Below are 13503 nucleotides of genomic sequence, written 5' to 3' on the forward strand. Positions count from 1 at the left end.
TCTATACTTAGCAACATCTGTGTCTGTGGGTCTGTCTTGAACATTGGATTCCTTTCCCACCTGCTACTTTCTTGACCCTCCCCTGACTTCACCCATACATACCTGCCCCCTTACCCCAGCCTTTCCATAGCTATTTAGACTAGTGACTCATAGTTTGTTAGGCTAGGAGAGAGTGCCTTTACTTTACAAAGTGCTGAGCACTGGGTAACTGGGGAGTTGAAAAAGTTAGGAGAACTGTTTGAGAGGTGTGGAAAGATGTACCTTGAGGCACGGTGAGGGAAGTTAGCTGGGAGAGGGCCCAGCAGGAGTGGGACTGACTCTACCGTCTTGGTCCCTAATGGAACAAATTCAGTTGGCTGTTTATCTCCATAAACTAGAGTGTGCCAGTTGGGGTTCCCGGCAGATGAACTTCAGTGGACCAGTAGGTCTCAGTAATGCTGTAAAGAATAGCTTTGTGGGCTCTCGTCAGCTAGACCACTTAGCCTATGGCAATACCCAGAACACATTCCTCAGCTGTATGGTCACAGGACATACTGCTTTTGTCTGTGTGAGCATAGTACCTTTCTTTTTTTTTATTATTTATCTCATTAGTGGGTTATTTTTTTATTTTGTTTTTCGGTTTGGGTTTTGAGACAGGTCTTGGAACTCCTATGTAGACCTGGCTGGCCTCAAACTCAGAGATCCTCCTGCCTCTGCCTCCCCGGTACTTGGATTAAAGGCTAGTAGTACCATGCCTGGCTTAGCCCGACTTTTTATTTTTTTGAGTGCTAGGACTCAGGGCCTCTTGTGTGTTAGGCAAGCACAAGCACCCTACCACTGAGCTGTACTACTTGCCTGCTTATGGTAACCCCTCCACCTCTTGTGACCCAGTTAAACTCACAGGCACAGCCCCTTTTGCAGAAGGATGAGAGTTGGCTCTGTAACCTCCTTAGCCTTAGAGCTGTGCACCCCTCATTTGGGCTCTCTGCTGTTATTTGCTCACCAGCTTAGAGCCTTCAAAAGGCCCCCTGCAATTCCTGAGTTCACAGTGTTTTGGGGGTTGGTTTGCAGGGAGGATGGTGAGTTGGAAGAAGGTGAACTGGAAGATGATGGGGCTGAGGAGACCCAGGATGCCCCTGGGGGACAAGAGAGGAGTCGGAAAGAAAAGGGGGAGAAGCACCACAGCGACTCGGATGAGGAAAAGTCTCACAGGAGACTGAAACGGAAGCGGAAGAAGGAACGGGAGAAGGAGAAGAGGAGGTCAAAGAAAAGGCGGAAATCCAAGCACAAAGTAGGTCCCAGAGGGTTCCCCACACCTCCACTGCTGGCTCAGAGCCCGCCTGCATGTCCAGCGGGCACTCTTAGTAACAGCCTTTTGTAGCATCCAGGGCCTGGGGACAATTTATAAAATCTGGAGCTTATGCTCTGTTGCCATTGAATGCCCCCAGGTGAGGAGTTTACAGGCTGAGCACAGAGCCCTTCCAGGCACATTCCATCATTTGTCCTGGGGCAGGCAGTGCCAAGCTGACCCGCCAGCAGCAGCAGTCACAGTGCCTTCCTTCTCTCATTGCAGCGCCATGCTTCTTCCAGTGATGATTTCTCGGACTTCTCAGATGACTCAGATTTCAGCCCCAGTGAGAAGGGTCACCGCAAGTACCGGGACTATAGCCCACCATACGCACCGGTAAGTGACACTGTCACATACATTCTGGTATGGAACAAGTGAATGGTAGCCCAGAGACAGTGGCCATTGTTTTCATTCCTATTTTATAGATGAGAAAACAGTTGGAAAAAGGGGCTTGAGTCAGAGCAATGACTTTCTCCACAAGGCCTGCTCCTGAGTTTGCCCAGTGTCAAGTCTCCACCATGACTTGGCAGGACTCAGTATGTCTAACTCATCCAGGTCACAGATGACTGCCTTCTACTGTTCATAAGTGACCTTTTGTGGGAAATTGGCAAGAGAATGAAGTGGCCAGTAGAGTAAATTATCTCCAGGGCTGCCTCGTTAGAAGTTAAATACCCCATTACAACTCTGAACTTAACCATAAATTTACATCATTTGTCTGATGTTTATACTTTTTTTTTTTTTTTTTTTTTTGGTTTTTCGAGACAGGGTTTCTCTGTTCTTTTGGAGCCTGTCCTGGAACTAGCTCTGTAGACCAGGCTGGTCTCGAACTCACAGAGATCCACCTGCCTCTGCCTCCCGAGAAACTTGAATGGAAAAAAATAAAAACAAATAAGGGCTAGGGAGGTAGCTGAGTGGTGTAGTGATTGCCTTTGTACTCACAGCCATGGACTTCATCCCAGCACCACTGCCACTACTACCAATACTAATAATAAGTAATAGGAAGGAAAACCAGGAAATGGTAGCACAAGCTAGTAATCCCAGGATTAGGAAGGTTGAAGCAAAAGATCAAGACTTGGAGCCCAGAAGCTGGAGAAATAGCTCATTGGTTAAGTACGTGCACTGTTTTTGCAGAGGATGCAACAATTGTGTGGTGGCTACAAGTATGTGTGCCTCAGTTGTGGGAGGTACATAGATGCACGTGCATCAAAGCATTCCTATATATAAAAATCAATAATAATGAATAGAGTTTGTCTTAAGGTTTCTGTTGCTGTGAACAGACATCATGACCATGCCAGCTCTTATAAAGGAAAATATTTAATGGGGTGTCTTAACATTGAAAAGGCTTAGTCCATTATCGTCACTGTGCCTTGCTGGAGATGATAGTCCTACATATTTTTTTTTAAAGATTTATTTATTTATTAAGCATACAATGTACTGCTGGCAAGGAAGGTACCAGGTCTCATTACAGATGGTTCTGAGCCACCATGTGGTTGCTGGGAATAGAACTCGGGACCTCTAGAAGAACAGCCAGTGCTCTTAACCTCTGAGCCATCTCTCCAGCCCCCTAGTCCTACATATTGATCAGCAGGCAACACTTGAGTGTCTGAGACCTCAAAGCCAGTCCCCACAGTGACACACTTCTTTTTTTTTTTTTTTTGGGACACACTTCTTTCAACAAGGCCATACCCATTCCAACAAAGCCACATATCTCCCCCATCCCCACCCCCATAGGGTTTCTCTGTAGCTTTTTTGTTTGTTTGTTTGTTTAGAGACAAGGTTTCTCTGTAGCTTTGGTGCCTGTCCTGAAACTAGCTCGAGACCAAGCTGGCCTCGAACTCACAGAACTCTGCCTGCCTCTGCCTACCGAGTGCTGGGATTAAAGACGTGCTCAGCCACCGCCCAGTTCATCTTTATTTATTTAAAGATAATGGTAGTGCATGTCTTTAATCCTAGCACTCAGAAGGCAAAGGCAGGCGGGTCTCTTGAATTCAATGCCAGCCTGGTCTATAAAGGTAGCTCAGGATGGCCAGGAGTACACAAAGAAACCCTGACTTGAAAAACAAAGAAATAAAATAAATAAATAAAATCACAGGTTACACAGGATGTGATGGCACCTTTTTATTTTAACTAAAAAAATATTTTATGTGACTTTTCCTGTATGTCTGTCTGTTTACCATATGCACGTCTGGTGCCTGCAGAGGCTAGAAGAGTGTCATAGTCTCTGGAACTAGAGCTACTTACAGTTGTGAGTCTCTGTATGAGTACAAGAAGCCATGCCCAAGTTCCCTGGAATAGCAACCAGGGCTCTTCACTGCTGTGCTGTTACTCCAGCCCCATGGTGGCACTTTTTAAACCCTTTCCTGTGATAGCATCATACACCACAGCAGATGATAGAGGTCATGTACAGTAATCCAGACTGTTTTCTGCAGGAGGGTGCCTTCTCCATCCTAAGTGATGGTTTGATTATGACCTGGAGCTTGAGTGCTTGTGTGAGTTGAGTGTGGATTTCCTTTTTGAGTTGAGCTGGTGTCACTGAGATGTTGTACACCTATACTGCAGTGCTACAGCTCATGAGTAGATGTCACTTTAGTGTCCACTTGGACTCCTTGCTTGGATTAGTTTTCTGTAGCTCTCTGAGCTTTGTTACAGTAGTTTTGCTGCTGCAGTGTCCCCTGCTCCTCAGCCCTGTCACCAAAGTCACCAAATCAAATGTTTTATAACATGTAGGGACTGCCTAGCTTTCCTTTACAATATGCTAAGAAATTTTTGTTTGTTTTTGTTTTGTTTTCAGTTTTGAGACCAAGTCTTTGTTACCTAGGGCAATCGTGAACTCCTAGGCTCAAGGAGTTTTTTTGCCTCAGCCTCCCATGTGGATGGAATTACAGACATGGGCCATCATACCCTACCTTAACAATGTGTGTTTAAAGCCAGGTATGATTGTCCAGGCCTCTAATCCTAACATTTGGGGTATGGAGACAGATGAAAAATTCCATGCTAGGATGGAGCTCCCAGTACTGGGGAGGTAGAGGCAGGCAGATTTCTGAGGTGTAGCCAGGCCAGCCTAGTCTACCAGTGAGTTATAGGACAACTAGGGCTATGCAGAGAAAAATCCTGTCTTTTTTGTTTGGTTGGTTTTTGAGACAGTTTCCCTTGTATATTGTCGGCTGTCCTAGAATTTACTCTGTAAAGAAACCCTATCTTGAATCCTCCCCCTACAAAAAAAAATTAGTGTTCCTGGCCAGGCTGAACTATGCAAGACCCTGTCTCAAAACAGTGTTTTCATTGCTTACAGCTTCCCATTGCCAAGGTGGGCCTCATTGTGATATACTTTGTTCACCTTTTGAAAGGCATCTTGGGAAGTGTCTTTGGAAATAGTCTGCCATGGACACAGTAGGCCATTCATTGAAATCCAAGGCCCTAGGTCAGGCTTGGACAAGCTTGGATTCCTGGTCCTGCTTCCAGGCTCTTCCCCAGGTGTGCTTGCTTTGCATCTTTGTCCTTGGTTCAGTAGGCTGGGCTCCTGTTGTTTCTCCTTTCCTTCCAAACATTGGCCCTTTTCTTAAAGCCAAATGTGTGGACCCATTGCTGTCCCCAAGCCTATCAGGATAAACAGGTCTGCAGAGAGGCCAAGAACCAGTGGTGAACCAGTGGTAAACCAGGGACAGTAGAAATACCCAGACAAGGTCAGGCGGTGGTGGTGCACACCTTTAATCCCAGCACTCAGGAGGCAGAGGCAGGCGGATCTCTGTGAGTTTGAGACCAGCCTGGTCTACAAGAACTGGTTACAAGATAGGCTCCAAAGCTACAGAGAAACCTTGTCTTAAAAAAAACAAAAACAAACAAAAAACCCAAACAAACAAAAACAAAACAAAAGAAGAAAGAAAGAAATACCCAGACAAATGCACAAGTTCAAGTTCTGAGAACTGAGGTGGACCTTAATGGTCCTGATCCAGGCATGGGTACTGGCTCACCCTCTCCCTACTGTCTCCTGAACCCAGTCCCACCAGCAGTACTCCTCATCACACAGCGCGCCCCTGCCCAAGAAGTCCTACTCCAAGATGGATAGCAAGGGCTACAGCATGTATGAGGACTATGAGAATGAGCAGTACGGGGAGTATGAGGGGGATGAAGAGGAGGACATGGGCAAGGAAGACTATGATGACTTCACTAAAGAGCTGAACCAGTACCGCCGTGCCAAGGAGGGCAGCAGCCGGGGCCGAGGTGAGCCTTCCCTCCCTTCCAACTTCCAGGGCCAGTGTTGCTGTTGAGAGTGGAGATTTTCAGAGTCAAAGATTTGCAAAGTCAAAGTCAAATTTTCAGCCAGCTGTTACTGAGCCTCATATCTAGGAGACCTAGGCAGTCTCTCAGAGATGGCCAAAGTGCACAGAAGCTGTCCACGCGGGGCATAAGGGCTAGAGACAACCTTGGAATAACAGCTAATGCCTCTCATCTGGGCCAGAGTGAGGACAGCTGGTGGCTCCAGCTCTGCCCACCCCCAGTCCTGGGCTTTCTGTCACCTGACCACTTTGTTTACCTCTGAACTTTGGACTTTAGGAAGCTCTTAAACTTGTAGCTGGAGACTTGAGGGAAGATGGAGGGGGAAGGGCTTAACAAAGATTGTAGAGCCAGAAAAAACACAGTTGGAGGAGGTTTCTAAAATTCCAGCTCAGGTTCTTAAACTTAGGATACAGGTTATTGTTAAGAGTGGCTCTTCTTGTTTCCTCCTGGCACCTTTGAACCAGGCTCGGCTTTGTGGAAATCCCAGACTGGCGGTGCCCAGACTGGCGATGCAGTGGGCCACCAACATGAGTACAGTGAGAGTAATCAGGTCACACTTATTACTCTGTCTTATCAGCCTTACCAGACTCTACAATAGATGCCTAGACTTTGGTGGTCTCTCCCTCTCTGTTCTCCCTACGACTTTAAAATCTAGTACGCCTTTCCTAGTTGCAACCAGAAACATGTCCTAGGCTTTTTAGCTGGTGACTGCTGTCTTGGACAGTGAAGCCCTGAGTAGATAGATATCAGGAGGCCAGCTAGTGAGGGCAGGAATTAGGTATCCAGGGTGCCGGGTGAGCCTCTTCAAGGGGACCAAAGGCTCTGTAGTCTCTCTGGGCCAACTGGAATGGCTCCCTAAAGGAGGAGGCTTCAAGTAACAGAATGGAAATGGGTTTCTCTCTTTCTTGCTGTTGTCATCTGTAATCATGTGAGGTTCACTGTCCTATTTACTCCACAGGTAGCCGAGGCCGGGGCAGGGGCTACAGAGGCCGTGGAAGCCGAGGAGGATCTCGAGGCCGAGGAATGGGCAGGGGCAGTCGAGGCCGAGGCAGAGGCTCTGTGGGAGAGCACCTGGAGGATGAAGAGGACTTTTACGAGGAGGAGATGGAAGTAAGGTTTTCTGTAGCTCTTGGTGATGCAATGTGACTGGCAGGTTCCCTGGGCTGCAAGTATTACGGGTGGGTACTGTGAGACTAAGGTAGGAGGACTTGTGGTTCCCCGAAGGAAAGGCTTTGTGACAGGCACACATATGTTTAAAAGGTTCTTTGTTGGGGAAAAAAAGGAAAAAAAACCTTTAGTGGCTGAAGCAGGAACGGCACCAGATGGTAGACTGCAAAAACCCTGACCTGAGAAGGCAGGGCTTCTCTGAGTGTCTTCTACTTCTTGAGGCAGGCACAGGAGTGTGCAGAACACATACCATTCTGACCCTGTCTTCCATGTTGTGACCCATTTCTTGAAATCCTACTGTTCCTTGTACCCAGAAACCCTGTGCTTGGCTCTGCCCAATGGGATGGAAGTCTGAAGTGAGAAGACTGCAAGAATAGGGCTTGGGACTGCCCACCAGCCGTGAGGCTGCTCAGTGTTAGGGTCAGTGTTGTCTCTTGCATGACACTTCTGTCCTCTTCTTTCTTGAACCCAGTATGGAGAAAGCGAGGAGCCCATGGGAGATGATGATTACGATGACTACTCCAAGGAGCTGAACCAGTACCGAAGGTCCAAAGACAGCCGAGGCCGAGGTGGGCAAGGGCTCTGCAGGTACAGGTGGGTTGGGCTTCAGCAGCTACTGGCTTAACATGAAAAGTAAAACCCTTCTGTCCTTCTCTACAGGCTTAAGTCGAGGCCGAGGCCGGGGTTCCCGAGGAGGTCGAGGGAAGGGGATGGGCCGTGGCCGAGGTCGAGGCAGCAGAGGGGGAATGAGCAAGGGCGGGATGAATGACGATGAAGACTACTATGATGATGACATGGGCGTGAGTACACTCTTGTGATCTAATGTGGATTTTGTTAGTTTTGCTTTTCTTTTTAATTTATTTATATTTCTTTTTGTTTTAGAACATTTTTTCTTTTCCCAGTTCCCCCTCCTCCCACTCTTCCCTTTCCTCCCATGCCCCCATCCACTCCTTAGAGAGGGTAAGGCCTTTCTTGGGGAGTCAACAAAGTCAGGCATATCAAGTTGAGGCAGAACCAAGCCCCTCCCCCTGTATCAAGGCTGAACAAGGTATCCTACCATAAGGAATGGGCTCCAAAAAGCCAGTTCATGCACCTGGGATAGGTCCTGGTCCAACTGCCAGCCCCTCTACCCCAACAGATCAAGCCGTATAATTGACACTCACATTCATAGGCCCTAGTTTGGTCCCATGCAGGTTTCCCAACTGTCAGTCCAATGTCTGTGAGCTTTCTTTTGTTTTTTAATTTATCTTTCTGTGAATGAATATTTTGCCTGGTACCCACAGAGGCTAGACAAGGACATTGTATACTCTGGGACTGGAATTACAAGCAGTTTTTGGGTTTGTTTTCTATACATTTTTTTTATTGATATTTATTGCGCTCTACATTTTTCTCTGCTCCCCTCCCTACCTCTCCCCTACAATCCTCCCCAAGGTCCCTATGCTCCCAATTTACTCAGGAGATCTTGTTTTTTTTATACTTTCTACTTCCCATGTAGATTAGGTCTATATAAGTCTCTCTTAGTGTCCACATTGTTGTTTAAGTTCTCTGGGATTGTGGTTTGTAGGCTGGCTTTCTTTGCTTTGTGTTTAAAAGCCACCTATGAGTGAGTACATGTGATAATTGTCTTTCTGTGTTTGGGTTATCTCACTCAAAACAATGTTTTCTAGCTCCATCTAATTTCCTGCAAAATTCCAGCTGTCATTATTTTTTTCTGCTGTTTAGTACTCCATTGTGTAAATGTACATTTTTTTTATCCATTCTTCCATCGAGGGGCATTTAGGTTGTTTCCAGGTTCTGTCTATGACAAACAAAGCTGCTATGAACATAGTTGAGTACATGTCCTTGTGGCTTGATTGAGCATCCTTTGAATGTATACCCAAAAGTGGTATTACTGGGTCTTGAGGAAGGTTGTTTCCTAATTTTCTGAGAATCGCCGCCGCTCAGAAAAGGGCTGTACCAGCTTGCACTCCCACCAGCAATGCAGAATTGTTCCCTTTTCCCCACAACCTCTGCAGCATAAGTTGTCATCAGTGTTTTTGATCTTGGCCATTTTTTTTTAAATTTTTTCTACACTGTTTAATTTTATCTCTGTCCCTAGTCTTTTTTTTTTTTTTTATATTTATTTATTATGTATACGATATTCTGTCTGTGTGTATGCCTGAAGGCCAGAAGAGGGCGCCAGACCTCTTTACAAATGGTTGTGAGCCACCATGCATTTGCTGGGAATTGAACTCAGGACCTTTGGAAGAGCCGGCAATGCTCTTAACCACTGAGCCATCTCTCCAGCCCCTGATCTTAGGCATTCTTATAGGTGTAAGATGGAATCTCAGAGTTGTTTTGATTTGCATTTCTCTGATTACTAAGGATGTTGAACATTTACTTAAGTGTCTTTCAGCCATTTTAGATTCCTCTGTTGAGAGTTCTCTGTTTAGGTCTGTACTCCATTTTTTTTATTGGATTATGTGTTCTTTTGGTGACCAATTTCTTGAGTTCTTTGTATATTTTGGAGATCAGACCTCTGTCTGATGTGGGGTTAGTGAAGATCTTTTCCCATTCTGTAGGCTGTCGTTTTGTCTTGTTGACCGTGTCCTTTGCTTTACAGAAGCTTTTCAGTTTCAGGAGGTCCCATTTATTAATTGTTTCTCTCAGTGTCTGTGCTGCTGGGGTTATATTTAGAAAGTGGTTCCCTGTGCCAATGCGTTCAAGTGTACTTCCCACTTTCTCTTCTATAAGGCTCAGTGTGGCTGGCTTTATGTTGAGGTCTTTGATCCATTTGGACTTGAGTTTTGTGCATGGTGATAGATATGGGTCTATTTTTATTCTTCTACATGTTGATATCCAGTTATGCCAGCACCACTTGTTAAATATGCTTTCTTTTTTCCATTTAATATTTTTTGCTTCTTTATCAAAGATCAGGTGTTCAAAGATGTGTGTGTGTGTGTATTGATATCTGGGTCTTCTATTCAGTTCCATTGGTCCTCCTGTCTGTTTTTATGCCAATACCAAGTTGTTTTCAATACTGTAGCTCTGTAGTAGAGTTTGAGGTCTTTGAAAAATTTTGCTGGGATTTTGATGGGCATGTTTGTCTTTTTTGAGTTAGGTTTTTTTCTGTGTAGTCCTAGCTGTCCTGGAACTAATTTTCTAAACTAGGCTGGCCTTGAACTCACAGAGCAGCCACTTCTTAACCAATGAGCTCTCTCTCTTTCTCTCTAGCCTCTGTGATCTGATGTTTTGACCAAGGCTATTTCAGAGATTTTTGTCATTTTCTTTTTTCTTTTTTTTTTTTTGTTTGTTTTTTGTTTTGTTTTTCAAAACAGGGTTTCTCTGTAGCTTTGGAGCCTGTTCTGGAACTAGCTCTTGTAGACCAGGCTGGCCTTGAACTCACAGAGATCCGCCTGCCTCTGCCTCCTGACTGCTGAGATTAAAGGTGAGCGCCACCACAGCCTGGCTGATTTTTGCCATTTTCTAATGAACTGTTCTCTGAAGGCTGATCCCGTCCTGTTCCTATCAATCCCTTAGCCGGGGGCTGATCAGTATTTTTCAGTTGCCCAGAGGGAGGCCCTGTTGGTATAGCTTTCTGTTTAAAACCACACTTTAGCAGTACTTGCAGTCATCTTGTTAAGTTTTTAAGGTGGAAAGTTTTCTAAATGATAGACCCCAATGCTCTAGGAAAGTTTCCAGAAGAACTCGGCTGCCCCCTCTAAGAGGGGTGTGTACCTACATAGCATATGGAGCACCAGAGTTTTTCCAGTCTGAGTTCTGTGTTGCATGTGGTGACTTAAGCTGCCTGTACCTGTCCTGTTCTCTCATACACTTAATGCACTTCCTTCTCCTCTATTCCTCACAGGATGGCGGTGGTGTAAGCTACCGGCGAAGTGATCATGACAAGCCCCACCAGCAGTCTGACAAGAAGGGCAAAGTTATCTGCAAGTACTTCGTGGAGGGGCGATGCACTTGGGTAAGCAGCACCCGAGGACATGTGGTATACAAGGACAGGCTTCCATAGTGCACACTGTTGGGGAGGGGAAGGGCAGCCTGGAAGTCTCAGCTCATTTCTTAGAATTAAGAGGACTCGGAGCAAGAGTTGAGAGTTTGAGGCTTAGGGATGCTTTTATGGTAGAACTTTTTGTTCAGTTTATAGAGTCTCAAATGAATCTATAAAGGGTAATTTCTTCTGGTTATGCCATTGAACTTTAGGATTGGAGAGTTGGTTTTTTTCTTCCTACTTTTTATTTTATTTGTTTGTTTGTTTGTTTTTAAGACAGGGTTTCCCTGTGTAGCCCCAGCTATCCTGGAACTTACTCTGTAGACCAACCTGACCTGGAAATCACAGATCTGCCGGTCTCTGCTTTCCAAGTGCTGGGATTAAAGGTGTGCACCACCACACCTGGCTTGGAGAGGCTTTATTAAAGACTCCAGGGAGACTCAACCTCAGACTTCAGAGTTGTGCAAAAGAGAAGTATGGCCACTTAAGACAATTGGCTTGTGACTGTGATAGAAAGGCAGCTGGCAGGTGGCACATAGGCCTGAGTGGTGCTGCTTCCACAGGAGTCAGGAAGAAATAGCTATTCTTAGCAGATAGTTGTATATAAAATAATCTTTATTACTCTCAGTTTTAACTCTGCTGATTTCAACACATACATGTAAGGCTACTGCAGTGGTCAGTGCCTCTCTAGGGACCTAGATTCCTTCATATTTAAACATGTGGCATTTACCTTTAATCCCAGCACCCAGGAGACACATGTGGGCAGATCTCTATAGAGTTTGAGGCCAGCCTTGTCTACAGAGCAAGTTGCAGGATAGCAAGGGCTATACAGAGAAACCCTGTCTCGGAAAAAAAAAGAAAAAAATGGAGAAAGTATCTGCTTTTTAGCAGGTGCATGCTTTTAATCCCAGCACTTAGGATACAGAGGAAGGCAGATCACTGAGTTTGAGGCCAGCCTGGTCTACGTGTCAAGCTATATAGATGTAGTGAGGTCTTGTCTCAAAACATAAAAATGTATTTTAAGTCAAGAAAAATCCTGCCTGGAAGCTTCTACTTGTATTTTATTGGCTAAATAAACAAGGGGAGCTGGAAAATAGAGTATGTTTAGTCAGGCAGTCTTCCTCCAACAAAACCAGGGTTCGCTTAGGAAGGACAGTACATGGGACTGACTGAAGTAAAGAGTTTTCGTTGTCAGACAGCAAATGGTATGCAGCAAAGCAGATGGGAGAGGAAGGAAAGAGGTGAATTAGGAGGAAACAAATGGCCAGAAGTGCCCAGGGCAGGATGGGGAGCAGGCATTGGGTTGAGAAGCACCATTTGGGAGCCTACTTTTCCCTGGGGAATATTTTCTTATTTGTGGTCCCTCTGTAGACACAAGTGAATCAGAACTCATTTTCCCTACCCTCACTCTTCCTGCTTCTATTCCAGGGAGACCACTGCAATTTTAGCCATGACATCGAACTGCCAAAGAAGCGAGAGCTGTGCAAGTTTTACATCACAGGGTTCTGTGCTCGGGCTGAGAACTGCCCCTACATGCATGATATCCTTTGCTGTCTCATCTATCCTGGTTGCCCTGGGCTGCTCCTCCTGGGGGTCTCACTGGGCTGCCTCCTTTTTCTGCCCCTTTGAGCCATTGTTCGAGCTGTCCACATGTTCACCCAAGAAAGCACGCAGACAACCTTTACCTTTCCCTTTTCTGTCAAAGTCAAAGTCAAAGTTCCAAGGCCAGCTCTGCAGGCCAGAACTTGCTCTGAAATAAAGCAGTGTTGAGAATGGCACCTGCCGGCCACTGCACAACCCTGAGTGTGTCACCTCACTTCCAAAACAAAGGGGGTTGCTTGTGCTTTGGGGTGGGTTCTGAGAGGAAGCATTTGCCTTAATTAGTCATGAACGTGACTTTCCCTGTAAGTTATACCACACCACTGGGAACTGCATCAACGGTGACGACTGCATGTTCTCTCATGACCCGCTGACGGAGGAGACACGAGAGCTTTTAGATAAGGTAATGTCTGGGTTGGCACGGGCTCTTCAGGATCTGGACTAAGACTTTGTTGGGGAGGTAGACCACTACATTCCTTCCTACAGGAGAGGTGGGGGTCATATTGTATCCTACCCCAGAGATAACAGAATGAAAGGAATGTCACCTTGTGGTTTTTGTAGAGAGACAAAGATACACAGAGGGGAAATGCCAGTATCTCTCTGAGTCACAGGGACTCCTACAGAGAAGGGAGGGAGGTCCAGAATCTCACAAACCAGGTGCCATTTGACATTCACCTTGGTGTCTGTTGTTGTTCACTAAACTAGCACAGTTAGTGGGGATGCTCGCTTTGGCCATTTTTTTTGGCAGCTATTTGCCTAGAGCAAGATGATCAGCATCCACTTGGGTCTTGGAAAGGTCCAATAGTGTCTGATTGAGGAGTGTCCCCTGCTGGAGGTTCAACGTTCACATTCAAGCAGGAGCCCAGTCATCCCTCTTGGGTTGGTTTAGTTTTTCTTACAACTTTTAGTTTTAAAAGTTTGGTTTTTGGAGGGGGTGTTTTTTTGCTCATTTGTCTATTTATTTATTTGCTTTTGTTTTTTGAGACATGGTCTCTTATGTACTGGACCTAGAGCTCATTGTATAGACCAGAATGTCCTCCATCTCAAAGAGACCCCCCCCCACACACACACACACATACTGTGCTGGGATTAAAGGTGTGCAGCACTGTATTAGCTATATTATTTAAGCTTTATTACATTTTTTGGT

At 45.7% G+C, this 13503-nt stretch overlaps 1 protein-coding gene and 1 pseudogene across 1 annotated transcript in view; one reads left to right on the forward strand and one right to left on the reverse strand.

Annotated features, from left to right (window-relative positions):
- Zc3h4 (zinc finger CCCH-type containing 4) overlaps window positions 1-13503 on the forward strand; it is a 41599-nt gene that overhangs the window by 16087 nt on the left and 12009 nt on the right. Inside the window, exons 3-11 of the mRNA XM_050130285.1 lie at window positions 1051-1270; window positions 1553-1663; window positions 5326-5548; window positions 6564-6715; window positions 7245-7341; window positions 7433-7572; window positions 10620-10730; window positions 12186-12297; window positions 12650-12759. Coding sequence (XP_049986242.1) covers window positions 1051-1270; window positions 1553-1663; window positions 5326-5548; window positions 6564-6715; window positions 7245-7341; window positions 7433-7572; window positions 10620-10730; window positions 12186-12297; window positions 12650-12759 — 1276 coding nt within the window. The remainder of the gene's footprint in view (window positions 1-1050; window positions 1271-1552; window positions 1664-5325; window positions 5549-6563; window positions 6716-7244; window positions 7342-7432; window positions 7573-10619; window positions 10731-12185; window positions 12298-12649; window positions 12760-13503) is intronic.
- Window positions 13113-13503, reverse strand: part of LOC126493326 (protein transport protein Sec61 subunit gamma-like) — a 3499-nt pseudogene continuing 3108 nt past the window's right edge.

The sequence above is a fragment of the Alexandromys fortis genome, unplaced genomic scaffold (genome assembly GCF_014885135.2).
Source record: "Alexandromys fortis isolate MF-2015 unplaced genomic scaffold, M_Fortis_MF-2015_v1.1 scaffold_325, whole genome shotgun sequence".
Classification (NCBI taxonomy): domain Eukaryota; kingdom Metazoa; phylum Chordata; class Mammalia; order Rodentia; family Cricetidae; genus Alexandromys; species Alexandromys fortis.